Source organism: Perognathus longimembris, chromosome 2, assembly GCF_023159225.1.
Source record: "Perognathus longimembris pacificus isolate PPM17 chromosome 2, ASM2315922v1, whole genome shotgun sequence".
Taxonomy (NCBI): Eukaryota; Metazoa; Chordata; class Mammalia; order Rodentia; family Heteromyidae; genus Perognathus; species Perognathus longimembris.
In genome coordinates this window covers 129,729,667-129,757,201 of record NC_063162.1, presented here as the reverse complement: position 1 = coordinate 129,757,201, position 27,535 = coordinate 129,729,667, and the positions used below count along the sequence as shown (strand labels likewise).

At 36.3% G+C, this 27,535-nt stretch overlaps 1 protein-coding gene across 2 annotated transcripts; it reads right to left on the bottom strand.

The window, feature by feature from the left end:
• Positions 1-122: 122 nt before the first annotated feature.
• On the bottom strand, positions 123-26,249 carry Ing3 (inhibitor of growth family member 3). Of its 2 annotated transcripts, none has more exons than XM_048340121.1 (12): positions 26,065-26,249; positions 25,727-25,798; positions 23,712-23,812; positions 21,078-21,143; positions 12,099-12,195; positions 10,101-10,172; positions 8,938-9,057; positions 8,543-8,700; positions 7,872-8,065; positions 5,977-6,169; positions 4,085-4,123; positions 123-2,545 (listed from the first exon to the last, which is right to left on the bottom strand). In XM_048340121.1, the coding sequence occupies exons 1-12, from the start codon at positions 26,090-26,092 to the stop codon at positions 2,429-2,431; spliced, it is 1,257 nt and encodes a 418-aa protein (XP_048196078.1). In that variant the 5' UTR covers positions 26,093-26,249; the 3' UTR covers positions 123-2,428. The 2 variants fall into 2 exon arrangements, with proteins under 2 accessions (XP_048196078.1, XP_048196079.1); XM_048340122.1 differs by having other exon boundaries at positions 8,938-9,018; positions 26,065-26,229.
• Positions 26,250-27,535: the final 1,286 nt, after the last annotated feature.

Genomic DNA, 27,535 nt, shown 5'->3' with positions numbered 1-27,535 from the left:
TAAAGCTGCACCAACACAGGATGGCTGAAAATCTAACCTACATGGAGTTTGCTCTTAAAAAGTAAAGAGCCACAAAGTTAACTGCCCTTCAAAAGAATGGATATGTTTATCAAACACTCAGCTTCATTTAGGCATTTAATTAAGCCATTTATTGCTTCAAATGTGTCACCATGAACATTTAGATAAACACTCTACAGCAGTAAGGCCTTAATTTTCACCACCTATAAATTGTGAACCACATTTGAACTTTATATACGACCAACTGTTACATGAATATTGTACAACAAAATTTTTGAATGCCCTTGGTGTAAAGATCAACAGAGAATACTAGTAACTGGCCACTTTTTTAAAAATGAGGTAGTTTTATGTTTGGCCCATTATATATTTATCTATATAATTTATTAACAGTTTCTACTCATTACTAAATACTTGCACATAGTCATGGTTTTGTTCGTTATATACAATTCGTAACGTATTCCGTTTCAGTTCAGAACTTGTCAAAGTATTTCTGAATGATGTTATAAGAAGTAGAATTAGAAAACAAAGGGGTTGTAGTAGCTAGAAACAAATGATCCTGACTCAGCCAAAGACCTTCCTCTGAAAATAAGGCTATGCATAAGGCTTTTCCCTTTTATTTCAACCAGTTTCAGAAAACTCAAATTATAAAATGAGAAGATGTAACCTATTCACATGAGCAACTCCAGGCAACATACTAATAAGCTAACTGAACATAATACTAAGAGAGTACTTCTTAAAGGCTTATAATAGTACCATGAAAATACTATCATGAAATCATAATACCCATGCTACTACAAAATCATGAGTATCCAAATTGAAATCTAACTTTTGGAGGAGGCTGAAAGTTATAAGACCACAGTAGTTCAGCCTCACAGATCTCAAAGCTGGAAGAGACCTTTGACATCTCCTATCTCATCCTCTGGGTAGCATTGCATAGATTTTACACTGTCACTTGGGTAAGTTCTTTGAATTAAAGCACAAATCTGATGGACTCAAACAGTTTCAACATAAAGGAAATATGATAGAATAACTACCCTTGAAGTTGTAAGGACTTTTCTATATACCAGACTTAGTATATTTTACATAAAACCTTTGCTATGTAAAATCTATATAAATAGCACCTCTAGAATAAAACCTTAGGAGTGCTTTAAGGACATCCTACAGCCGGTATCACCCTGGTTTCATAAGGCCCAGTGATTAAAGATGGAATTAATTGTCACACCACTATGCTGTGGAATTAATAATAGAGCTGAATTTTAAGCTCCAGTCTAGAGGGTCTCTCTCTTTATTCATAATGGCCTAAGTGCCTCCAGTGAAAACATCTATCAGTACTATCTCTCCTACTTTATCTGCTGTAATTAGGTTTCTTTTATGTCCCTTAGACTGAAGGAAAAACCAGAGAAATGGTCTAAAAAATACATTGGCACTTTACATTTACATTAAAAATGTCTTTCTCATATTCATAACACAATCTCCAAGCATTATTAAGTAGAAATCACAGAGTACACAGCATTGTGTCCCGATTCTCTGTGCTTTTCAGATTATGAAATCTGGAAATTAACTAGAATTAAGACATTTTCATTATTGTGTAAAGTATAAATACAGGTAATTTTTTAAAAACTTTATTTTAACACCTAATACAATTCCAATTTTAAGGATTACTTGCACAAAAAAATAAACACATTTGGTATAAAAATGACTTTAACACCCTCTCCTGTTCAGCCCCACCCCCACCCCATGAACTGCACTCTATCTGGATGCAGAAACATATAAAGACTAATGGCACAAATTAGCTTTTACTTACAGGAGTTTCTGTTTATGTACCCAGGTACTCTAGAGGACGCCAGCCCACTTTAACACATGAACTATATTTCCTTCAGCCTGCTGAATTAGTTTCACAAAGAAACAAAGCTTATTATAAAGGCATTTTAAAAACCATTATCTTAAACTCTTTTTTGAACGACTAACTTTTTTGTTTTGCAGTCATTTATATACAGTGTTACATAACAGCTCTGGAGTACAGTACATGCAGCAGAATATACCTGTTGAATATAAAATACTTTTCTTAAAATCGTCATTGCTGGAATTCTTCGAAGTCTAAATTATAGAATGCCCATTACTTTGAGGAAATGCTTGAGGAGTATAAATGTCTGCATATGTTGGCCACAGAAAGAATCCAAGGCTAACTGGAATAATATTCATAGTACACCAGGAGTGCATAAATAATTTACTTACATAATTAAAATACAACCCATAAAATTTTAAGCTCAAGATCTTGTAGGATTGTCTATGTAAATCTTTTAAGTAGTTGCCTGAAAATGAGTTGTTTCTTCTTTCTCTTTCTTCTTTTTCAGTGTCCTATAAAAATGCTGAGCTAAAGTTGTTTTCTTCTTTAAATGAAATGTTGCCCTTATTTATGTCTACTGCCTCTCCTCTTCATCGCAGCAGTGCACTGGGGGCAGTACCACTTCCCTTTCGGTGCTTCTGTCAATCCAACACATCCGTAGTGGAACCACTCTATTGGGCACTAGAAAGGAAAATTTACAAAGAAGAGTTTGGTACTTCTAAAGAACCAATAATATATTAAAATGTCCAGAGACTGAATAGTCCATTTAATAAAAAAGAGATGTGTGAAATAAGTTTTTCTTAGATATAGGATTATTTAGAAACAACTTAAGTCTAACGGGTATACTTCGTATATAAGAAAATGGAGGCACATAAAAATTATGCTTCTTTGATAATGGAGACTCCAGGAATGCATTCCCAGAGCACTATATATAAACTAAAACTCATTCTCATTAACTTGGACTGCCAAGTGTAATACTACCTTTCAATGACAAAAAGAAGCCAGGTGAAATTTTTATCAAGAAAATAAATGTACTTTATATTTTAAAGGTTAAAAAAATTATCACCTTATTTGCTCCCTTATGAAGCAGAATAAACTAGTTTTAATTAAAGGCACAAAGGAAGCTGGTCATTAGCACTAATGAAGCTAAGGAAGGAAGAGCCTCAATTTGAAGACAGCCTGGGTTACATAGCAAGATCCTAGTTTAAATACACAGACACATAGACAGACACAGATACAGACAAACTGATGGTAACATTCCTGTCTGAAACCGACAAAACAGTTTTACAATTTCACAGAAAGTCTTCACACTCAGGAGCATAACAGGTACAAGAGGGATGCTAGAAGTTATGGTCCTGGTATTCACAGAAATCCCATTAATCATTTTCACCTAACTGCATGAAGAGAGCGCTTAGGGTGGTATTCTTTATGTGGTGAGGCAAAACTTCAAGTAGTCACCAACAGCCCAAAGGTGGGGGAAAGAGCATCTGTCCCTACCCTGTCAAGGCAGGGCAAGGCATAAATGCTATTGGACCAAGACAATCGCGTTCATTCTTTAGACTATTGTTAACTGTAGGATTCTGACACGACTGATCAATACTGCCACAATATTCAAAATGAAAGACAAACAAAAGGTTAAGCCGTAAGACTGTAAGAAAGGAATCAAATTATAAGATAAACATATTCTCCACATTTAATATGTATCCAACTAAATTAAGCTTCCTAAAATAGAAATTCCTTCCTTTCAGTCTTTTTTTATATCAGAAGTAGCTGTAAGCTGATGCCTGTAGCATACATTCAGAAATACTACCTACACTACTGAGAGGGAAATAACTTCCTATCTGTCCTCCAATTATGCCTTACCATTTTGCTTCCTAGAAGAATGCATGATTTTAAAGTTGTATGTTCAATGTGATACATGAACAAGACTCTAGGTAAACCCAGTATCTTTAGCAAAGAGAGAAGATACTTAATAGTTTTCATATAAAATGAATATATCACTGTTAAAAAATATAATCTGCACAGCACATCATGTAATTTAGTTTTAAAAATGTAAATAGGGAACCCATTAAGAATACTACTACTATATTGTGTAGTCTTGTATTAGTATAATGTAACTAATATAAATGCACACTTGGTTTATAGATTGGAGATGTAAAAATATTTAAGTAACAACAGTCCATGAGTCTTTTCATCTCTATAGAAAAACTGAATACTTACATCTTGGTTATCACAGCCCACCATTTCTCCATATGATACCTAATTAAAAAATATTAAATATTTTCATTAAGACTAGGTAACAGGTATTGAAATCCAAATTGGCTGTTTATAATATTAGAATCTATAGAGAAATTCACTGACTACACAGTTATGTTACATATTAAGTATACTGAAATAGGGTATAATATTTGTAAAAATGAACTACTCTGCATGCAACTACAGACCACATATCAAAAGAAAGCATTAAGGATATATTATACAGATGTTTTGATTTTTTTTAACCAGGAAGAAGATTCTCATTTTACTACATAGGAATGCAATTTTATAATAAAAACAAAAGCAAGCAAAATATCTCTAATGAACAAGACCAAAATACAGAAGTAAGTTTAACATAAAAGAATAAAAAGGGGAGTGGGAATATGGCCTAGTGGCAAGAGTGCTTGCCTCGTATACATGAAGGACTGGGTTTGATTCCTCAGCACCACATACACAGAAAATGGCCAGAAGTGGCACTGTGGCTCAAGTGGTAGAGTGCTAGCCTTGAGCAAAAAGAAGCCAGGGACAGTGCTCAGGCCCCGAGTTCAAGGTTCAGGACTGGCAAAAAAAAAGAATAAAAATGGCAAAAAAAAAAACAAGAAACCAATGTTAATACTAAACTGAAATAATCATGAGATAGAAAACTGTCAAATTAGTACATATTTGAAAAGAGAAAATAATACTTAGTGTTGGAGAGGGTTTAGAAAATGAGCATGCTCACCCAGTTTCAGTAATCAATTTCTAGCAATATTATGGTGGTCTATAACAAATATAGTTAAATTTTAATTCTAAAACATCATCATAAAAATTAGATTTATGAGTTATAAAATAACTTATAATATCATTAATACTCGAAAACATGTAAAGTCACTAAAGTAAACCATGGCAAGGTATTTATAGTATGTTAACTAGAAATTTAAAAAATATTTTTAGAAGGTAAAAAAGATGACCTTTAAAAGCTGTACTAATTGTATATGATTGAGTGAAGAAAAAAAACTAACTACAAAAAATACATACCTTATGATCACTGCTGTCAGATACATACACATATAGATAACCAAATTTGTTAGAAAATGAATGTATGTATCCCTCCAAAATCCACAGGTTAAAGCCCAACTCCTCTATATCTGAAGACAAAACCTTGGTAGGACCTTAATTTGACAGAGCAAGTACCTTAAAGGTAAAACCAGAGCCCCCTCATGTTTGTGTATCACTGATCCCTCTGTCTCCCTGTTCTTTCTGCTCTTGTCTACAGGTTGAAAAGTAGCCTCATCAGAAACTGAATCAGCTAGCAGACTCTTCAGTCTCAAGATAGCACTGAAAGACAAATTTCTGTTGACTGCTAATATGTATGTTGTGAGCACAGTACTGTGGTACATTCACATTCAAGGGCCAAGACTATGGATAACTTCCATCCTTATACTTTTTGCATCTATAGCAAACATAACAAACATGTCAGTTTTAGAAGGAAATGAGGAAAGTATGTAGGCCAGAGTATTCTAACTGGAGGAAAAAAAAAAAAAAAACACTTAAAAATGAAACAGCACCAAACACTGGTGGCTTAAGCCTGTCATCCTAGCTACTCATGAAGCTGAGCTCTAAGGATCATGGTTCGAAGCCAGCTCAGACAAAAAAGTTCATGATGACTCTCATCTCCAACAAACTATTCAGAAAAGGCTGGACATGGCACTTTGGCTCAAGTGGTTGAAAGCCAGCTTGAGCAAAATATCAGCTCAGGGGCAACACCCAGGCCCTGAGTTCAAGCCCCAAGACAGCTCCCCCCCCCCCAAAAAAAAAGAATATAAAATAGCTCTCTTCCTTCTACTTGTTCACAAAGGCAAAGACCAGACATTCACCTGATTACAGATGCAGTATCGAGGCTCATTTGGATCGTAAGTCCAGTCAACCTGATTGTTTGAATCAGATTCTGGCACTACTGTTGTTTGTTGGGAGATTTCTGGTACAACAGTTGAAGATGAAGAACACGATGATAAGGAAGAGGAGGAGGAAGATGATGATGACTGTTGGCTTGAAGACTTGTTATTGTTTCTGGGAAAAAAAGATAATAGTTATAGTAATTCATCATTGTAAATTACCCAAGAATAACTCCTACATAATGATATGAAGTGTCAATAAATGTACAAATGAATTTCTAACACTAAGCTAAAGTAGTTAGATTTAAAAATACACTACAGTTAGTGCAAGAAAAAGTTACAGTAGCTTACTTATATTTGAAACCTTTTGTTTTCTGGAAAATAAGAGCATCGAACAGAAAAATCCCTTAAAAATGTTTTCATGGTTCCATCAGGCACAGCATTTTAGGATTGTAAAACTCACTGCTTAAGAGGCAGAGACTAAGAGGATCACAGTTCAAGGCCAGAACAGGCAAAAAGAGACTTCATCTCATTTGGGTACGGTAATGCACATGTCACCTAAGCTAAGTAGGAAGATCATGATTAGGCCACTTTAAAATGTTTTTAAAGTAAAAATTTAAATGAAAGTTGTTACCTACCATTGCAATATTTTAAGAATTAGTACTAGTTGTGGCTACCTTACATTCTTCGACTTTTTATTAATTATTCTTCATCAAAATCTAAATTACACAAAAGCACTTGATGAGAATAATTATGACAACCAGTTGACATGAGAACAGCCACCATGTCCAAGACAGGAAACCCAGGGTATTAAAATTAGTAAGTTCTCTAATTAGCTCAATGTTGATTACAAATGTTAAAATATAGGACTTCAACATCAGATGACATTCTAAATTAAAAAATTTTAATACATCCATACTACCAGCAGGTACATTAAATCTGAGTCATTACAACTGACTTTTTAAACAGATTAACAGGGCTGGGAATGTAGCCTAGTGGTAGAGTGCTTGCCTTGCATACATGAAGCTCTGTGTTTGAACCCTTAGTACCACATCTATGAAAAAGCCAGAGTGGTGGCTCAAGAGGTAGAGTGCTAGCTTTGAGCAAAAAGAAGGCAGGGACAGTGCTCAGGCCCTGAGTCCTAGCCCCAGGACTGGCAGAAAAAAAAAAAAAAGTTTAGCAAAGTTTAACAGTTCCATAGGGGTTTTTATATCCTTGAGTATTCACAAAAAAAAAAATTTAAATGTACATTTGTGACACAATTATTAGGCAACTAATTCTTTGGACTTAGCATTTAAACTTTAATTGTTTATAAATATCCAACTTTCAAATTCAGTTATGAGTCAGGGATGGATAGTGCCAATTGCTGCTAAATTTTCCTATTTACAACTCATCCAAAAAGACTTACATAGAAAACTCAGGCACATTTTCATTACTCAATTTTTGGGATATATATATATAGATAGATAGATATAGATATAGATATAGATATATATACCAAATTGGGGGACCCTGTTATTAACCAAAATGAAAAACTCTTAAAGAAATTCCCATGATATAACTTATATTTTTCTATTAACTTACCTTGAACTAACAAAATAAGAGCTGAAAAGCAGTTCGATAAAATTTCTTACTATAATCGATAGTCATGAAACCAACAGTAGTCATTTATTAAAAAACTCAATTTATTCTAGAAAAATTAAAAAACAATTCTAACCTAACTCTTCAAAAACTACTTCTTCAAAGAAAGGCACTACAAAGGAACATGTCTTCCAACCTGTGTTATACCACATCTCTTGTTAACATAGCTGGGACACCAGGTAGGTACACTGGCTACTTTGCATAGAGATGTAGTACATACAGTACAACAAACTTACTTGCTCTTTCGGCCACTGCGGGAGTCGGCTGTTGATGAGCTGGCATTCTGCGTTAATGTTGTCATGAGCGCTGAAGATGATGAATAGCCAGCTGTCTCTCTGGGCATGGAAAATTCTTTTCCCAGCTGAAAGTCGTTATTCTTAAATGCTTCATAACTGGCTTTTAAACTTGATGTTCTCCGTCCTTCTTTCATCTTAAGTAGACATTCATTGACAGCATTAATATATATAGATATTCTTTTTCAAGTTTTACAAGTTACAGCTAAGATCTCTGGTTCATCTAATATTTGTCTGTTTTGTTTAAACTGCTATTTTCATTGAAATCATTTCATGTAAAGATGTATACTAAATTTTGCTAAGAAGGAAAACTATAGAAATAAGCAAACGGAAGCGAACAAAAGGTCCAAGAGCAAGTAGTGGCAGAGAACACAGAATTGTCCCAGCTCTGCTGTGGAACATAGGCAATAATCTCAAGAAGAGTCTGAACAAGATCTGTATATTCAGCAGGTTTTTCACTCTTCATTTTTAGTCAGATAACTCCTATTTATTTCATGAAATAAATGTTTTAAAAATAGAATGATTCAAAGTCAGAAGACTATTTGCTTTCATCGAATTGTTTCTATTAAAATTTGTTAATGATGTGGACAAGAGTCAATACTTTTGTTTTTTACCTGTGCTGTAGCTTGAACTGCTTGGGCTGCTGCCATGGTAATAGCTCCTGCACCAGTTCCTGAAGATAATGAGCCAATGTTATAGGATGCGAGAGGTTGGGAAGAATTCACATTGTAAGCGTTGCTGGAAGAGGTTGTAGAATTATTATTTCGACATCCTGTATAGAATAATAAAAATGGTTACAAAGAACATAATGTTACAGTGTTTAAGATACATTACTTGCCAGTATATAGTCATTAAATTAAAATTCTTCATGTACTGTAGAGTCAATGCAATAGTGGAATACACTTGCCTTTTTTCCTACTGTCACAATTCATTAACTTTGAATGCTTTCATTTCCCTTTATTCTAATACAAACAAACAAAACAAACAAAAACATTGAAATTAAATTTACCCAGTGTATTTTCCTTAGCTGCATCTGATGTAAGGGTAGACAGAAGAGCTTCAGATTTAAACTTCTTTTCAGGAATATGATCTGTTGTCGTATGGTGAGAAGTAGGATTATATTTCCTTTCTGAATATAAATAAAAAATTCATCTGTTTTTAAACTTTAGAGAACTATGGACAAGTCCATTTATAAACCAGTGTAGTCAAGACTGGGGCTCTTCATGACACATAGGACATTATTCACTCAGAAAAAAGAACAAGCTCAACTCTCTGCTTGATATATTATATTTGCAGAGTACACATTTTAGTTATTTCAGGAGCAAAATACTAAAGATCACCAGCAATGGACTATAGTTTCACATATAACATAAGGGGAGATCTGTTTTCAAACTCATTATCCCATTCAGAATAGTTTCCAATTAATCCTTCTTTCCTATTAAATTTATTCATAAAAAAATAATAAATATAGCCTGGCACCAGTGGCTCATGCCTGTAACCCTAACTACTCAGGAGGTTGAGATCTAAGGACTGCAGTTTGAAGCCACCCTGGGCAGAAAAGTCCATGGGAGACTCTTTATCTCCAATGAACTACTCAAAAACCAGAAGTGATACTACAGCTCAAGTGGTTGATCCCTAGCCTTGAGCAGAGGCTCAGGGACAGCGCCCAAGCACCAAGTTTAAGCCACACAACCAAAAAAATAAAATTACATACACACACACACGTCAGTAGTCATCAAGGTGATCATTAAAAATGATAGCAATCTAAAAACTGCTTTACTCACAAACCCACCAACCATGTAAGACTTCATTATATGCCCAACATTACACCAAGAACTAGAGAAGCAAGGATGAAAAAGACAAAGAGCTCACTATGAAATAGTCTATTATTTGGCTCAGTTATAACATTCCTGGAGAGAACCAGACATCTGTAGCTATAAATTATACACTGCTATTACTTCAAATATATATTCTCTATATTAATTTCACAGAAAACAGACTACTCTATTCCCAAATAAATTAGGCATTTCCCAAATGAAAAAGTCTGTAATTAAAATGAAAAAAATAACCTTATAAAAATCTTTTCAACTGCTTAAGTAGAACTGCTTATGTAGGCAATATTAGCAAGATTTTAATTACATTTAGAACTTAGCTGCACCAAACCAAACTTACTTTCCACTGGAGTGTGTGAGTGAGCATGGTGATTATTCACTGGCTGTGTAGGAGTATCTAATTCCAAAGATCCTTAAAAAAAAAAAGAGAGATACACAGAGATAAAAACCATTATTAAATATCACCATAATCATGTCAACCACTACAAGACACACCTTTCCTCCCCAGCAGAGGATTATCAAGCTCTGATACACCTGCCTGTGTCACCTGTAAGCCAGACAGTCCAGAGCTACCACTACCAATTCCACGTCAATTGTTCTGTGTCTCAGAAGATTGCGACTTCTCAACTTTTGCCTTACGTACAAAATGGCTCAAGGTATGCTAATGTCTCACTAGGGAATTCACCAGAGTGGTGGTCTCATTAGTGGATGAACCAATAGTATAAGCCTAATAAGTAGTGTGGTCTAGAAAATCCCATTTACAGTGGAGATGAAGAACCTTTACTAAAATTCTTGTCAGTGGAGACATGACTATATGAAAGGTAATTCTAGACACAAGAAAATGGCATATAATAGTAAAGACTTCCTAAAGGAAGCTACAGATTTTGCAAAAGGGTGAGAATAGAATCTCTAACACCAAGCTTTAAGATACTCCTAAAGAAATTCTCTGGATAAGTTTTTGGTCCCTTGAGATCAAATTATGGCAAGGTTCAGGATAAAGCAGTTTTTATAGCTTATCCAATTCAGTTTCATTTCTGTGTTCCTAGAGGATGCTTTATCAACCTTCCTGCAGTACTGAATAGGCATGGATGGCCACTACTCTTAGCTATTATCAGCACTTAAAACAAAAATCAAAACAGCTCTATACTATTTTTATCTTGTCCAGAAAGTTATTGTGCTTGGACAGGGTTCCTCCAGAATCAGAGTATCACAAATAAATTAGATGGTTATCAAAAACATGGATCTACTTTCAAAGTCAAAATATAACTATGAATAATAAAATGTATTTGTGTCTGTCTTCTCTAGCTTGCTCACACGAGCATATAAACAGAGCTATCCATTGCCTAGAACTGTCAAGAAACCTTTCATCTGTGAGGAGAAAAAGGAACATACTTGTCCTACTGAAATGCACCAAGGGAATAAAAATACATTTGAACACTTTAATTAAATCAGAGTAGAAATCAGTCACTAATTGGTTCTATTAACATTTACTAAGCGCCTCCTGGGCCTAGCACCACACTGTCTGCCTTTATATAACTGACACATTTAGTTTGGAAGACATTTACATTAGTGAGAAAAACAGGCCCTACTGCCATTTTAAGGTATTTTCTGAGTTTTTAACTTCAGGGGCATTTATGAGTAAATTGAGATTAAGTTAATCCCTGCAAGCAATTGATGAAGTTGAGCCTTGCAAGAAAATAGTAATATTGGCTTGTTGCTGATAAGAAAAAGTTTAGGAAAGATGTCTTTAAGTGGAGGAAGTATGGAACCAGTGAGATCCTTCTCAGTACATATAGTTGAGGAAAACCCTTATGGAGTGTTTTAGAAAAAAAAAAAACAACTAACATTCTTCCTTAAAACCTAAGTTTACAGAAATGAATATATTGATGACAGTGGCTAATTTGTTTCTTGATGATTATGTTTCTAACTAGCCTATGTGGATATTTAAAAATGGAATGACTTGCCCAGCATGGTGGCACCTGTTTGCTATCCTGGTATTTGGGAGACTAATGCAGGAGTATAGAGTCTGAGGCTAGACTGGGCTACAGCAAGTTCTAGGCTGCCAAGGCTACATATTAAGATCCCATCCCAAAAAACAAGCAATATAAATAAACAATAAAAAGGAATGACTTATCTTCATAAAGAGTGGAATGATATTCTACATATTGCTCTCAGTATCCATGACCCAAGCAGTTGCAATTTCTGGGCTCCAACTTACATGACCTGGACAACACCACCCACAAAGGGCAGGTCTAAAAGGTTTCTTGTAGGACAAGTGGCTCTTCAGTAATGTGCACCTGTACCACCCAATATCGAGGGAAAACTAAAGTTTACTTACGCCTCTCTAATATTTCTGTAATTCCAGCATTATCAGCTTCCAGCTCCATTTTAAACTTAGCCAGTTCCTGATCCAGTTTTCTCAAGTGTCGATCTACCTGTTTCAAAGAAAATCAAAGATAACAGCCAAAATTTGGGATATTGTTAAAGTGTCAGCTTAATAAAGAAATCTAAATCTTTGGTTCTTTTAGCAAATCTGCTTAAGTATCCTTGAGCAGGTCAATTAACCTATGCCTCAGAGGTTTTGAATCTACTAAGGGTGCTAATCTCCCAAATTTCATTCTTAAGAAATCTGAATATCAATTTGTTAGAAAATATTCTAATGTTCAACTTTGAGAATTTAAATATGTAAACAAAAGAAAACTTTAGGGATTAGAGTATGCAAGGAAGAGCTACAAGGCTGATTTATTTTTCAAAATACTTCATTATTACTTCCATCTTAACTGCCTCTACATATAATAAAACCATCCATAGTACTACACCATAACTATTACCTAGATGATAACAAAGACAAGAGGCTCCTCTATTTTCTACATACATTGCTCTAAGGCAGAAAAAGCAGGTCCATTATAGTTGTAAACATTTATGTAAATGACTCAAACAAAAGATTTGGGACAGAAAACTTCATTTCCCAAAAAGTCTGATTAAAATGATCTTATTTAAATACTACTGTTCTGGTGAAGATGAAAAGAATTTACTTCTTCACTTACTTAAAAGACCTTCTGATGAATTTCACAGAATTATGACACTTCAAACTAGCAGCTATGTCTTGTTATAAATGTTAAATAGCTTTTCAATTAATTTCAAACTTGCTACTTTGAAGTGAAACAAAATACAATCCAAATTATTTCAAAGTATTTACACTGCTTTATTAACAACTTTTTCAAACACTAGAATTACTAGATCCCTGCTATAATTAGGGATAACTTTATTATAAACACTAAGCAAAGAGTAAAAATTTACATAAGAAATTCAAGTAAGTAATCGGTATTTGAGATGAAGGAAAAACAGCAAACAACAAAGTATATTTATGTTAGATGTTGATGTAGAGATCATGTAATGCATACTATTTGATGCATTCAATATAACTCTTCTGGTTCTTGATCTCTTGAGGTGAGTTATTACTATTTCCATTTATAAGAGAAAAATCCAAGGTTCATGTGGGTTAATATATTAAGAAATGAAATGTAACTCTGATCTTACTGTGAGAAATTATACTTCATCATTTACACGCCCTCTGAACTTTTGCATAGGGAAACGAACAATTTCTTTTTTAACGAAGCATAAAATAACTGACGTTGGAAAATCCATTATACTGATCCATTAGTTGTAGTTTATATTATTTAGGATCAACTATATTTGTGATTTTTCAGTGATTTAAGTACAGTTTCCTTCTAGCTTCCCATATGTTTCCTTTTAGAAATTGGCAGATGAGGTAATTATTGTTCTATTTGAAACCTTAAAAACTGCATGATATGGACACTTGTTCCTCTTCAAAGAACATGCAGGTAATTTTTTTTTTTTTTTTTGGCCAGTCCTGGGCCTTGGACTCAGGGCCTGAGCACTGTCCCTGGCTTCTTCCTGCTCAAGGCTAGCACTCTGCCACTTGAGCCACAGCGCCGCCTCTGGCCGTTTTCTGTATATGTGGTGCTGGGGAATCGAACCTAGGGCCTCGTGTATCCGAGGCAGGCACTCTTGCCACTAGGCTATATCCCCAGCCCCATGCAGGTAATTTTTGAGCATACTTTCATAGAATCTCCATTTCAATGAGAAAGTATGAACAAAGACCTCCAATATTTAAGAGTGTATCTTCTGATTGTCAGAATTTAATCTCAAGGGAAAAGAGAATAGTCAAATATTGAAATTCTTAAACAATACAATGGAAACACTCCATAATTTCCTTAGCTAGAGTTATACTATGAATATATACTGAACTCCTGTTATGTAGTTAGCACTGCATTAAATGGAGGATAAATGACAATGAGAATCCTTTGCTCTAACAGGAATTTGAACTTGGCCAGCAATAAAGGTTTAACAAATATTTTTATCATAACAAAGATTAATTAAGGTCTAGATCAGTAACAGTTCAATAAACAATCAGAAATAGCTAATAAAGAGAAAATATAACAAAATGTACCATTGGGCTGTGGTAGACTAAAGGAGGTAGAGGGCTGTAATGAAATAGTGGAAAGGAGTAGTAACAATAATATATATTATACGTAATGATATGATATATACTACATGTTATACTATTATACTATATAGTGACTTAAAGACAAACAGTATACCCAGAGAACAAAGAAAGAATGAAATAATTTAAATGCCAAAAAGGGCAAGTTCTGTTGAAGGATGATATTAGGGTGATATGAAGAACTTTTTAATACACATATACTATTTGAAATTTGTGCATTTTAGGTTTCCCATTTTAATAAACACATTACTGATGAAGTTTATTATACATGAAAGCATAGAAAATTGTGAGTATTTTAATACTACATAGTTCATAAAAGATAACAAAACTCAAAGAATTTATAACTTTCAAAACCAAATTCCCAATTAGAAAAGCCTTAGCTACTTGATGTGGTCAGCTTTGTAGGATTATTCTGTTATACTTACATCTTGGTCATGCCAAAAAAATTGAACAGATTAATAACATAAGCAATTATTAGGCAATGAAAATTATTTTATCTGTATCAATGCTTTATTAAATCAAATTAGAAGTCAGAGTTGATCACAAGATTTAACCTAAGATATAAAATACCAGAATACTTTAATAAGTATAAAATGGCCATAATAAAAGCTAAACTGAATTTAATTGAAATCTGTTACAGGCCTTCCCTCTACCAAGTGATTTCCTCTATCTACATGAATCCTTCTACCTATATGAATGGGTAAAGCACCTACTCCATTCACCAGAATGGCTGCCTAAGTACCAGGAAAAGCAAGGACCTAGTCTATACCACCTTTCATATATCCCTGACTCAGAAAGACTGACTTAAAGTAGTAAAGAGGACAGGGTCTACGTGAGAGATTTTCCATCAGCCATTGAGTCCCAACATTTGGCTGCAAAGTCTAATTATTGATTTATTTCCAATGTAATGCCAACAAATGCTATTCAGAAAAGCTTTCTTTTCCTAGAACATGAAATTATATTCTACAATCCCAAATTTTAATGCCCCAACTTAAACAACTGTTCTTTTTGTAAACTCTTCGGAAAAAAAGGAAATATTTATCATGTTCTTGTTCCTAAAATATTTAAGTTGTACTTAGCATTTCTACACAAACACCAACAACTAGAGAAACATCCTCTAATAGTTTTGCATAGTTATCATTCATTCCTTTTTCTTTTGAATCTCTCACTTTTCAAAAATTAAATATTTAAATGTGTCATTGAGAGACCCAAATTAAAAGTAGACACAGCTTTTTAAAGTTTCTACAGGGTCTGTCACTTCCAAGACAATAAATTTTAAAAAAGAAAAGGTATCTAGGCTGACCTTTTAGAACAAGCAAAAAGTTTATGAGGTTAGGTTCTAAGTTGAAATCCACAGCAATAAGAGATAAAAATTTTATCCATGTGACAATTTTGTCATAGTGAATAGAAGGGTAAATTGGGGAAGGAAAGGAACTATAATGGCAAAGTATTTCTCTAGTAAGTCATAAAAATGGTTCTTCACATCTCTAAATTATATTTAAAGTAGATGAAATTGTGACCTATCTTACGCTGCTCCAAATACTTAAGGCCTTAGCATATAAACTACCATCTAATCACCTTGCTAAAAGGACAAGGGAAAAATCAAATAAGGACAAGAGACAAATCAAAAGGTCAAACTTACATATTTCCTTAATTAGAGTTATCAGATAAAGAACCCTCAAATTTATAGGTAAAATGTGGGTCTGAAATACAATCATCTCAGGAACAGAAAAGGATATAAAAGAGAAGCATGTTCAAGGGTATCGAGCAGTGCAAGAGAGTACTAAAACCACTCACGCATTAACTTAACTCTCAAATTTTATCAGAGCACAGATAAATCAACTTTATTTTATATTGCCATTTAGCTCATCCTTACAGTAGTGACAGGTGACTAAGTATTTAATAACTATCAGTATCAGGATTCTACAAGGAAATTATTTTAACAGGGTAAGATTTTTGTTATCACCACAAATTCTTCATTTGCTAATATTATGTAGTATGGGTTCATTCCATATTAAATGAGGTACTCAGCACAGTAAGTAAATAGTTAAATGAAGGAATCAGTATAATACGCAAGCCTAAGTCAGTTTACTATTGATGCTAAAAAGTAAATAAAATATTTTACTTTAAAAATGCAATGAAGCCGGGCACTGGTGGCTCATGCCTGTAATCTTAGCTACTCAGGAGGCTAAAATCTGACGACCAAAGTTCAAAGTCAGCTTGGGCAAGAAAGTTCGTGAGACTCTTATCTTCAATTCATCACCAGAAAAACCAAAAGTGGTGCTGTAGCTCAAAAGTAGTAGAGTGCTAGCCTTGAGCAAAAGAGCTCCGGGATAGCACCCAGGTCCAGAGTTCAAGCCACACAACTGACAAAAAAAATGTAAGAAAGTATCGTGTTATGTAAAACCTCATTGAGGTATGAGTGTCGGTAATTGGAAAGGTATTGGGTCAGATGTGCTTCTAAGTTCAGGTTTTCCAATTTTGAAATACATGCATATACATAATGAGATACCTTGGAGACAGAAACCAACTCTAAACACAAACTTGTTTTATATATGCCTTACACAAATAGCCTAAAGGCATAAGGCATTTTACTGCACCAGCATTTTGATTGAGACTTGTAACATGAGTCAGATGTAAATATTTTACACTATGGCATCATGTCAATGCTCAAAAGATTTTTATATTAGGAAATATTTTATATTTTGAGTTTTCAAATTGGAAGTGTTCAACTAGTAAAGTCTATGTAACTATTCCAGAGTCTAAATTAAAATCTGAAATAATGCTGCTGTAAAACATTTTAGACAGAAACATAAAAGCTGTATTTATAGACTTTCACTTAAGATGTTTTCTGTTGATATTTCAGAGAAATGAGCTAATTTGACAAGGTATCTTCTATTTTATAGTCAAACCTAAGACACTAGAATATGTATTATAAAACATAAGCATAAGATATACAATTATCTTTACATTTTAATAATTATCCATAACTGATAGTTTTTCATTCACATCTGTAAGCACCAAATTGATAAGTTTTCCTCTTAAATATGTCTCACTAAAAGTCAATTCGTATATCAAGATGAGACAAATGATATAATTATATAATAGAAGGTATGAGAAAGGGCTGAAATAATAAGAGTGTATACTGGGGGACTGAAGCAGGAATGTACAGAGAGGACTCTTGTCTCAAAAGAAGAAGCAAATTGCCAGGCACCACTTGCTAGTTCTGACCAGCAGATTCCAGGGAGACAGATGAAGAGAGGCCTCTGCAGTGATTAATCCTTTATTTTACCTACAGGGTTAGGAATGGGTTATCTGACCAGCATATTAAACCTAGGCTGTCTCTCCCGACTCAGATGGCCCCAGATCTAGCTTAAGAGAATTATAGGAAAATAAATAAAAGGGCACATTCTAAGAGGCAGATAACAAGCAGGAAATAAAAGTTAACACACTCAGAATACCAGGAAGTACTGGAATAAGTACATGCAAGGATTTTCTTATCTTTTCACAGGATTACTACAGGAGGTCAGACACCCATAATCTGTGTCTTAGGAATAGGATAAGTGACCAAACAACCAGGGTTGCCCACTGGTATCAAAGAAACACTAGTCAAATCTACAGCCAATCAGAGCCCCCACAAGATTCTGGGGTTCCTATACCCAATGGCTGATGCTTGTAATCCTAGCTACTCAGAAAGCTGAGATTATGGATCAAAGTTTGAGGTCAGCCTGAGTAGAAAAGTTCATGAAATTCTATCTTCAAAATAATCAGCAAAAAGAAGGACTGGAGGTATGGATCAAGTGATGGGGCACCAGCTGAGCAAGCACAAGAACCTGAGTTCAAATTCTAGCAGTGGGAAAAAAAAAACAGTAAGAGAAGGATGTAAATGGAGAAACACCACCTTTTAAAGGGTAAGAAAGTAAAATAATAGAAAAAATGATAACCTGTAAATTACATGACCCTAAGGTACTTCAGGAAGTTCTCATCAAAAACCTCATACTATTTTTTTTTTGTTTTTTTGTTTTTTTTTGCCAGTCCTGGGCCTTGGACTCAGGGCCTGAGCACTGTCCTGGCTTCTTCCCGCTCAAGGCTAGCACTCTGCCACTTGAGCCACAGCGCCGCTTCTGGCCGTTTTCTGTATATGTGGTGCTGGGGAATCGAACCTAGGGCCTCGTGTATCCGAGGCAGGCACTCTTGCCACTAGGCTATATCCCCAGCCCTAAAAACCTCATACTATTGACAGTGCAAGATTTTTTTTTAATTGCATGATTGAGGGGATTATTACTGCCACATATGGCATAACTGTGGAATATCCCTCCACCACTGAAAGACAGTCTCAAGCAAAAAGATGGATTTACTGGGGAAGCAAAAAGCATAAAAGAAAAGGGCTCAATAATAATAAAAACCATGAAATGGGCAGTCACAACAATCTTATGACTGCATGTCTAGTTGTGCAGTTGCCTGTGACATCTTAGGGCAAGTAATGGAAAAAGGTGGAAGACACTGGAAAATATGGAGAAGAGTTCAAGAACTCAACTGGTGTAGTACTTGGATAAAAAGAGTAACAAACAAGAAAGAAATACACAGAAAGTATGAATGACCACGTTCAGTATGTGGCAACTGAAATGAGACCAGAATGTATAAGGTCAAAAAATAGATGACTATGGTCCAGGAGTATGTGCTTGTCGAGCAAGCACAAAGCCCTGGGTTTGATTCCTCGGTACCACATACACAGAAAAGCTGGAAACGGCACTGTGGCTCAAGTGTTAGATTACTAGCCTTGAGCAAAAAGAGCTCAAGGACAGTGCTCTGAGTTCAAGCTCCAGGACTGGGGGGAAAAAAAAGAAAAAAAATATTTATTTCTCATGGCAAAGCAATACCTAAAAGATTTCTTTCCATTAGGTCTCTTAAAATCCATTCCATAGGGTAAAACTGTGAGGAGCCACATGTAATCTGCATATGCAGATTTTTAATTTCATTCCATCTATGCTATTACCTCTGAATAAAATAATTTCTCCTCAAAACACTATGTAATCTAGCCCTGGACACTCCAAAACTCACGTCACTTCCTATAAGAAATCAACAAATAAATGGGTATAACAGTTCAATTAAAAACTTGAATGAGGGGGCTGGGAGTATGGCCTAGTGGCAAGAGTGCTTGCCTAGTATACATGAAGCCCTGGGTTCGATTCCCCAGTACCACATATATAGAAAATGGCCAGAAGTGGCGCTGTGGCTCAAGTGGCAGAGTGCTAGCCTCGAGTAAAAAGAAGCCACGGACAGTGCTCAGGCCCTGAGTCCAAGGCCCAGGACTGACCAAAAAAAAAAAAAAAAAAACCAACAAAAACTTGAATGATCCCTTAGTACTGAGCCCTACTGATATTTACTTGTTACATCCTTCTGTTTGAGTTTACCACTTGAACTCCTGAATGTGTTTTCCAGCCAATTATCAAAGCCATAAGGGCAGATTCACTATTCATTTTGACTTTCTTTTGTTGGTCCTGTGCTTTGAACTCAGGGGCACTAACTCTGCTTGCTTTTGTGGCTGGCACTCTACCACTCTAGCCAAGCCCCTAGTCATTCATGTTTTTGCTGATTGTTTTGGACATGGAATCTTATTGGAATTTTTCTGCCGTCAATGGTCAACACTTTTTAGTTTTCCATTATACCCAGTAAAATTCCATTACAGTACATGGAGAAATAGTGTAGTCAGTAAGACCAAATGAACACATACACATGTTTAAAAAGCAAAGAGAAATGTTTTATAAACTTTTATCTAAATTCATGGAGTGCCTCTAGTAAAGGAATAAAAAGTAGAACAAAAAAACCCAGTAAATATAACTTGCTTATAAGAATTAAAGTTACACTGGTATACGATTTAAAAGCAGGTAGTCTCTAAAGTTTGATAGTCATTAAATATTAGGATGAATGTTATACACTATTTATATATTAAAATATATAAACCCCCCAAAAGACTGCAAAAATAAATGTGAATTCTACATGCTAAAGTAATCCTAAAGTAAGAACTTGTTTTCTACTTTATTCTGAGGCACAAAAAAAAAAAGAGTATCTTTTCATTGAAATCTATTATGTCACCATAAAGGCATCAATTTGAGAAATAATTATGCATTGTATCTGATTTCTAGGTGTATTCAATCTTTCTGAAGCAGTGCTACAAGAAATAACCTTTTTATAAGTTTTATATAAAACATGTTTGCCCCCTGAAAACAAGTAATATCCTTTAGATAAACACTGACTTAAACACTCTTTCTCATTTTTATTTATGTTTTTGTGCCTGTCCTGAGGCTTGGACTCAGGGCCATTTTTAATTCTAGTGCTCTATCACTTGAGACACAGCTCTACTTCCAGCTTTTTGCTGGAAGATATTCTTATTGGAGATAAGAATTTCATGAACTTTCCTGCCCAAACTGGCTTCAAATAGTGATCCTCAGATCTCAACTTCCTGAGTAGCTAAGATTATAGCCGCAAGCCACTGATGCCTGGTCTCGTCCTTGTTTTAAGCAGACTGCTAAGAACTCTTGCCAACACAGCACTTACATGACTGAACCACACACAACTTTAGCAGCAATCTATGGTGATATGAAGGGTCTTGATCCACTAAACACAAGGGATTCTCTATCACAAAAAATGAACACACTTATGATCAAGAGAACAGTATTGCAGTTTTACTCTGTTCTTACTATATTTAAGCTAATGAAAATTAAACTGTAATCCATAGTTCTAGTATTTATAGCACAGTACTCACTCACATGCACTCACTTTACTTACCAAGTCATATATCTGGTTTGCCAACTGAACCTTCTCATCTGCATCTTCCAAGGCCTTATAATAGTCCTAAATGGAAACATTTTCATTTCAAGAATAAATTAACAATTTTAAAATATACTATGTATAATATAAACTGCATATTCATTAGCACTGTTGTCAGCCTATCTTAGTAATAAAAATTCTCTTACTGGAAAGATGAGATTAAGGAAGAATTAGAAATTATGGACAATGACCAGGAATTAAAGAAAGATGTACAGAATTCCTATAAGAGATATAAGGAAATATTGTTGCATGTCTACCCTCTATAGGACAAAAAGCTATGTGATCTACTAAATAGTATTAAAAAGAAAAAATTATTAAGATTTATCTAACATGTAAAACATGGTTATACTCCATTTAAAAATGAAAGTATAGGCTGGGAATATGGCCTAGTGGCAAGAGTGCTTGCCTTGTATACATGAAGCCCTGGGTTCGATTCCCCAGCACCACATATATAGAAAATGGCCAGAAGTGGCATTGTGGCTCAAGTGGTAGAGTGTTAGCCTTGAGCAAAAAGAAGCCAGGGACAGAGCTCAAGCCCTGAGTCCAAGCCCCAGAACTGGCAAAAAAAACAACAAAAATAAATAAAAATGGAAGTAGAGCTGCTTATCCATCGTTTACAGTCCTAGACACTCAAGAGGCTAAGATTTGAAGAGCCAACGTGGGCAGAAAAATACAAGACACCCTTATCTGCAATTAGCCAGAACATAGCTGGATATAAAGGTGTGTGGCTTATGTGGTAGAACACTAGCCCTGACTTAAAAAGTCAAGCAGGACTGTGAAGTCTGAGTTCATACCCCAATGCTAGCACAAAAAAAAAAGAAAAATTTTAAAAAGACAATGAAAGACTAGCTATAGAATGGATTCTGATCTGTATCTCTCTGTTATCCAATTGTTTTATAACTCTCATTGCAAATTAGGTAAAAATTTTCATACATTTCTACATTTTTGATTTTTCCATAGTATAAAGAAAATTACCCTTTAAAAAAAAGAAAACAGGATGTATGAGTTTCCTTGAGTTGTCAACAATTTGGGAGTATATTCCAGTTGTGCTACCTCAAATGTTTAATAAATCTATAAAGAATAGTGGCTGTAATCCTAGATACTCAGAAGGCTGAGACTAGAAGGATTGTGATCTGAAGCCAGACTGGACAGAAAAGTCCCTGAAACTCACTCTATACAGCAAAAACTAGGGCTAAAAGTATGGCTCAAGTAGTACAGCACCAAGCCAAGAGCAAGTGTAACACCCTATATCCAATTCCCCCCCCCCCCCCAATGAGGAAAAGAGGGAAGAAAAAAAAAAAAAAGATCCAAGGGTGATCAATGACTTTGGAATGCATATATGTAGTGTTTATACTCACAACCCCTAGGCCACCAGGTATCTTCCAGGCCAGGATCACTTCTCTTACAGATGTTTTTTTGTTCCTCCTAACAGAATAGTCTTTCCCCACATGATAGAATAAACAACACAACTACTATCCTATCTAAACCAATTTCATACTGCTCCTTGAGCAATTCAATGAAGACTGGGTATAAAGAGGCATTACCACTGAGTGATATTAAAAGACTTAACCAGCACCACACATCTAAATTGCAGCCATGACTAAATCATCTTTTCAGTTATTTTTCGAATACATGCTTTAATAACTAGATCATACCCTGAAACAAACCTTGGGATGGGAACTTCTGTCCATTCTAATCCGGAAGAGAGCTCAAAAATGCCCCATAAAACCGATACATTTTTCTTAAATTGTATTTCTAGATCCCATTTGTGTAAAATTTTAGAGTTTTAAAGTGAAATATCCTTTTTAGGAATCTTTAGATTCTTTTCTGTGCCCATCAACTTACATACCCAGCAACATATAAAATATGTTCAAAATCTAGTTTTAGGGGCTGGGGATATGGCCTAGTGGCGAGAGAGCTTGCCTCGTATACATGAGGCCCTGGGTTCGATTTCCCAGCACCACATATACAGAAAATGGCCAGAAGTGGCGCTGTGGCTCAAGTGGCAGAGTGCTAGCCTTGAGCAAAAAGGAAGCCAGGGACAGTGCTCAGGCCCTGAGTCCAAGGCCCAGGACTGGCCAAAAAAAAAAAAAAAATCTAGTTTCAATCCATTTGTGGACAAACTGGAGAACAATATTACATTTCCACAAGACAAATTAATTAACTATATAAAGAGAAAAAAAATTTAATGGGTCAGGCACCAGTGGCTTCTGCCTATAATCCTAGTAACTTAGGAGGCTGAGGTCCAGAGGCTCACTGGAAAAGACTAACCAGAAAAAATAAACAAACAAAACTGACTCAAGTGGTAGAGTGCCAGGAAACAATCAAGCAGAGCATGTATGATCTACTACTGAGTTGCAACTTGGTACTGACACCCTCACCCCCCCAAAAAAAAGAGCACGTTAAAATTTAGTTCTGTAATTCTCCACTGGGTAACAATTATATAAACAATGTAAAAAGTTATAATGATTTCATGATTAAAAATCCCTGTACATAAAGCTATGACCCACAATAAACCACCTAACCAGCTATACAATATCTGTAGCAAAGGTCCCAGTATCTACTGACAAGTTATCCGCATCATCTGCTTACTTTTTTGATGGATGCCATTTGTTCTTCTCTCCATTCAGGTTTATTTTTCTTTGCATTCATAAAGAAGTCACTGACTCTTTGCTCTAGTTGATCCATTGCATCTGGCATCATAAAAACATCTCATATTTAGATAGTCAAATTCATAGACCAAGTGGAAATACATGTATTTGGAGAAAGAAAACTCACCTAACAAAATATACTGCTTTACTTGGCTGTCACCTTAAATGCTATGATTACATATCATACAATGCCTTCATTACCTTACTTTTAAAAAATGAATATTTTTCCTACTGACAATTTTTTGTTGTTTCAAAACTTTTCCAAATAATAAGACCAACAACATAAGTAAGATCTATACCATAGCTTTTTTTAGGACAGTCCTGGAATTAATTGTATTACCTCAACTAAATATGGCAAAATACAACTGCTTTTTCAAAGTACTAGATAATCGTCACATTTTTTTAAGACAAAATGATAAAAATATGCTGCAGTGTAGCTCAATGGCAGAGTGCTTGCCTGGTAAAAGCAAGGCTCTGGGTTCAATTCCCAGCACTGAAAACCAAAACAAAATGAAAAAAAAGAAAATACTGTAAGCATTTTTCATATGTCACTAAGCATTCCATCACCTCAGATCACATCTGAAAGCAGTAGCAATAATCACTTATTTACCTAATACATTATTCACTTAACATACTATTCTTTAAGTTTTTTCGAGAGTATATGCCAAGAGTAAGAATCTTACTGTATGTTGCCTAAAAATAAAATGAAAAAATAAAACTTTGCTGTTACATAAATGGCTCAAAATAGTTTCACTACATTCATCTTTTAAAGATAGTTTATTGCATAGTAGCTTTTCAAAGATTCTGAAAAACTCTTTAAGAGTTAATCTTTTAAAAGTATTTCCCTTCAAATAAGCATGTGCTAAAAGTTGACATGCTGGTATCTTTTGTTGACCTGTGACACCAATTATCTTCAGAAAATTCTAATCGTTGCCAAAAAAATACTGTTGAACAAACCCATAGTCTAAGCTAAACCCAAAATATTAGAAAATTAAAATTCACAAAACGTTTTAAAATAGAAACCATTTATTTAATGTCTGCTGTGTATCCAGTGTTACACATTTTCATTTATCTATATTATTTAAATCTTCAGATCACTTTTTTATCACAATGAAAACCCATCCGATGTGGCAATACAAAGTCAGTAAGTAAATGAACAACGTCCTGATGTGACAGCAGAGTCTGTGCAGTTCTCCATTCTGCAGAGAACACTAATGCAGTGAGCCTTTAACATTTTAAGGACATTAAAGTAAACAGACTGGGATGTAGCTGGAAAACAATTCAAACTTCCACAATATAATATGCCCAACAGAAGAAAGTGACCGCTGAAAAAAGTTCATTCATGAGCGGGGGGGGGGGGGGGCGCAGAAGTGCATGCAGAGTTGTGGGAACAAAAGGACAAGTTCAAATGCATGAGGACTCGAAGCTGTCTATCTCCAGCTCTCCCCGTACGGGAAGCTCTCAGTCAAATCCTATTTTTTTCCTCACTTACTCTGAGCAAATGATTTTGCGACTGACAATTGTGTTGACTTGTCAAAATTCTCCATGCCAAGTTCACCAGGCTCTCTAACGACTCCTTCCTTTTTTCCTACTCTCGAGGAAATTCTCAATGGAACGCACTTCAACACACTAGGAAGGCTGAAGTCTAAGTTCCAAACATCTTCAAATGAAAAAACCTTCTCAATATTTATGTTGATTGCTACTAAAACACTGATGGCAGCGAAGCAGTTTTTATTGCACACAGCAACTTTTGAAGGGGAGCAAAACAACAAAAAAAGGAATGTATAATCCTTGATGACTTTCCCTTGCCAAAAAGCAAAAACAAAACAAACACGCAAAAAGCCAACAAAGTAGATGTGGAGCAAAAGCAACGCTGGATCTGTGACAAGGGTCACAGGCCGAGTGGCCTAGACGGCGCAGGTGTCGATTTGAGCCCAAGGAAACGCGCACACTTACTCTGCACCTGCAGATCCATCTCGCGCATCTCTGTGAAGCGGTCCCGCAGGTCCATGGGAAGCTGCTCAATCACTGTCCAAGAGAGAGTCCATCAGGGAGGGGGCGGAGCCAACGGCGAGAGCAGGACGCGCTGGCGTCATTGCGTGCGTGCGTGCGTCGGTGGGGGCAGGGTATGGAGGGAGCCGGCAGCCCACAACGAGGCTGCCAGTTACCGTGAGAAAGAAACATCCCCCGCTCCCCCCCCCTCCCTCCCGCCATCCCGCCCGCCCGTCCACTCGCGCCTTGGCCCGTCCGCCCGCCGGCCCCACCGGCAGCCACCGCCGGAGCCGCGCACTCACTTTCTAAATAGTCTTCTAGGTACAACATCGCGGCCCTTAGAGCTGGGGAAACGAAGGGGTCCAGGGGTTTATTTGTGTCACTCGCTGTCGCCGGAGTTTTGTCCCTTCCAATATGGCGCCTCCGCTAGCAGCGCCCGCTCGACTCCGGAAAAAAAAAAAATTGAAAAAAAAAAAAAAAAAACCACTTTGGCGCCTGACGGCGCTTGCCTCACCGCCGCCCGGAACAGCTATTGGCTGACAGGGGCGGTGACGTCACCGAGCCGCCGCTCGGACACGCCCCTTTGTGGGAAATGTAGTTTTTCATTCCTTCCGGGCAGAGACGGAGGAGTCGGCGTCTCTCGGTAGAAAAACTACGAAAACCAGGCGCCAGTGCACACGGGGCCCCGCGGAATGCAAAATGCGGTGCCTGTGTTCATTTGTTGACTTTTTTTTTCTTTGCACGGGGGCATGACGGGAGTTGTAGGCGCCGGGCGTGATAACTTGGAACAACTTTTCCCTTGCCCTGGCCGGCGATCGTTCCAGGCCCTGACGTGAGTGAGTCATGGATTTCTGGGCAAATAATAAAAGATTCCAAACGTCGGAATAATCAGACCTGGTCCGGCCATTCGGATCCTTTAAAACGGAATGCGGCTGGAATGCATCCTCCGTGGTCACTCCTAAAATTCACCAGTGGGACAGCTGGATGGTTTAACCGTGACTTTAAGATAGTTTATCCTGAGACTTGGGGGGCAGAGGAGGCGGGAGGAAGGAATACTATATACTTGTCCGAGAGCACAAAATGCCTTCGTAGTCATCCGTGGTCATTTATTAAGAATATCCTCCTTTAGGCTGTGCGGGTCGGTTGCCGTGGTAACGCGAGGGCTGGCTTGCACTCCCTTGCACCGGGCCACGGGGATGGAAGAAAGTTAATTCCTCACGAGTGGCGTGTTCCAGCAATAACTGTCGTTTATGTGGAGTGAATAGGCTTTGTTGGGTGTCTCCTTAGATTAGGGAAAATGAGGCATGGTGAACAGCAGCCAGAAGTTCAGAAACACACACTGTTTTTAGAGACATAGACACACGGTCCTTTTTGCTTTAACCCTTACACTCCTTCATAAACTGCAGTATTAATACAAGGGGGGGGGGGAAAAAGAGCAGTGTTTTTCTATATGGCCTTACCTTACTAGCCCAAAGTAATTAGTGTGCCCGGAAACCTGAGCAAGGACAGTACAACAAAAAAAGGCATATATCTTGGAAAAGCAAATACTTGGGAAAATTACTCCTCCAGGTACAAAGTATTTATCTCAAGGATGGTAGCTGTCTTGAGGGTGGCCGGGGGGGGATGGCAAAATGTATCCTTTCTTTGAAAGGAAGCCTAAACCTGCTTAATGAGTCTTGGAGGCTCTGACTCCAAATAATAACAGTGTTACACCATGAGTGATTAAATGTGCCAGGTGTGAGGACAAAGAAAACCATCCAAAAGTAACGTTTT

Excerpts from the sequence above, each read along its gene's own strand:
- Ing3 (XM_048340121.1), bottom strand. The coding sequence starts at position 26,092 with ATGTTGTACCTAGAAGACTATTTAGAAA. Across the intron at positions 21,144-23,711 it reads AAATGGCATCCATCAAAAAA|GACTATTATAAGGCCTTGGA; the intron begins GTAAGCAGATGA and ends GTTTCCATTTAG. Across the intron at positions 6,170-7,871 it reads CGCAGTGGCCGAAAGAGCAA|AAACAATAACAAGTCTTCAA; the intron begins GTAAGTTTGTTG and ends TTTTTTTCCCAG.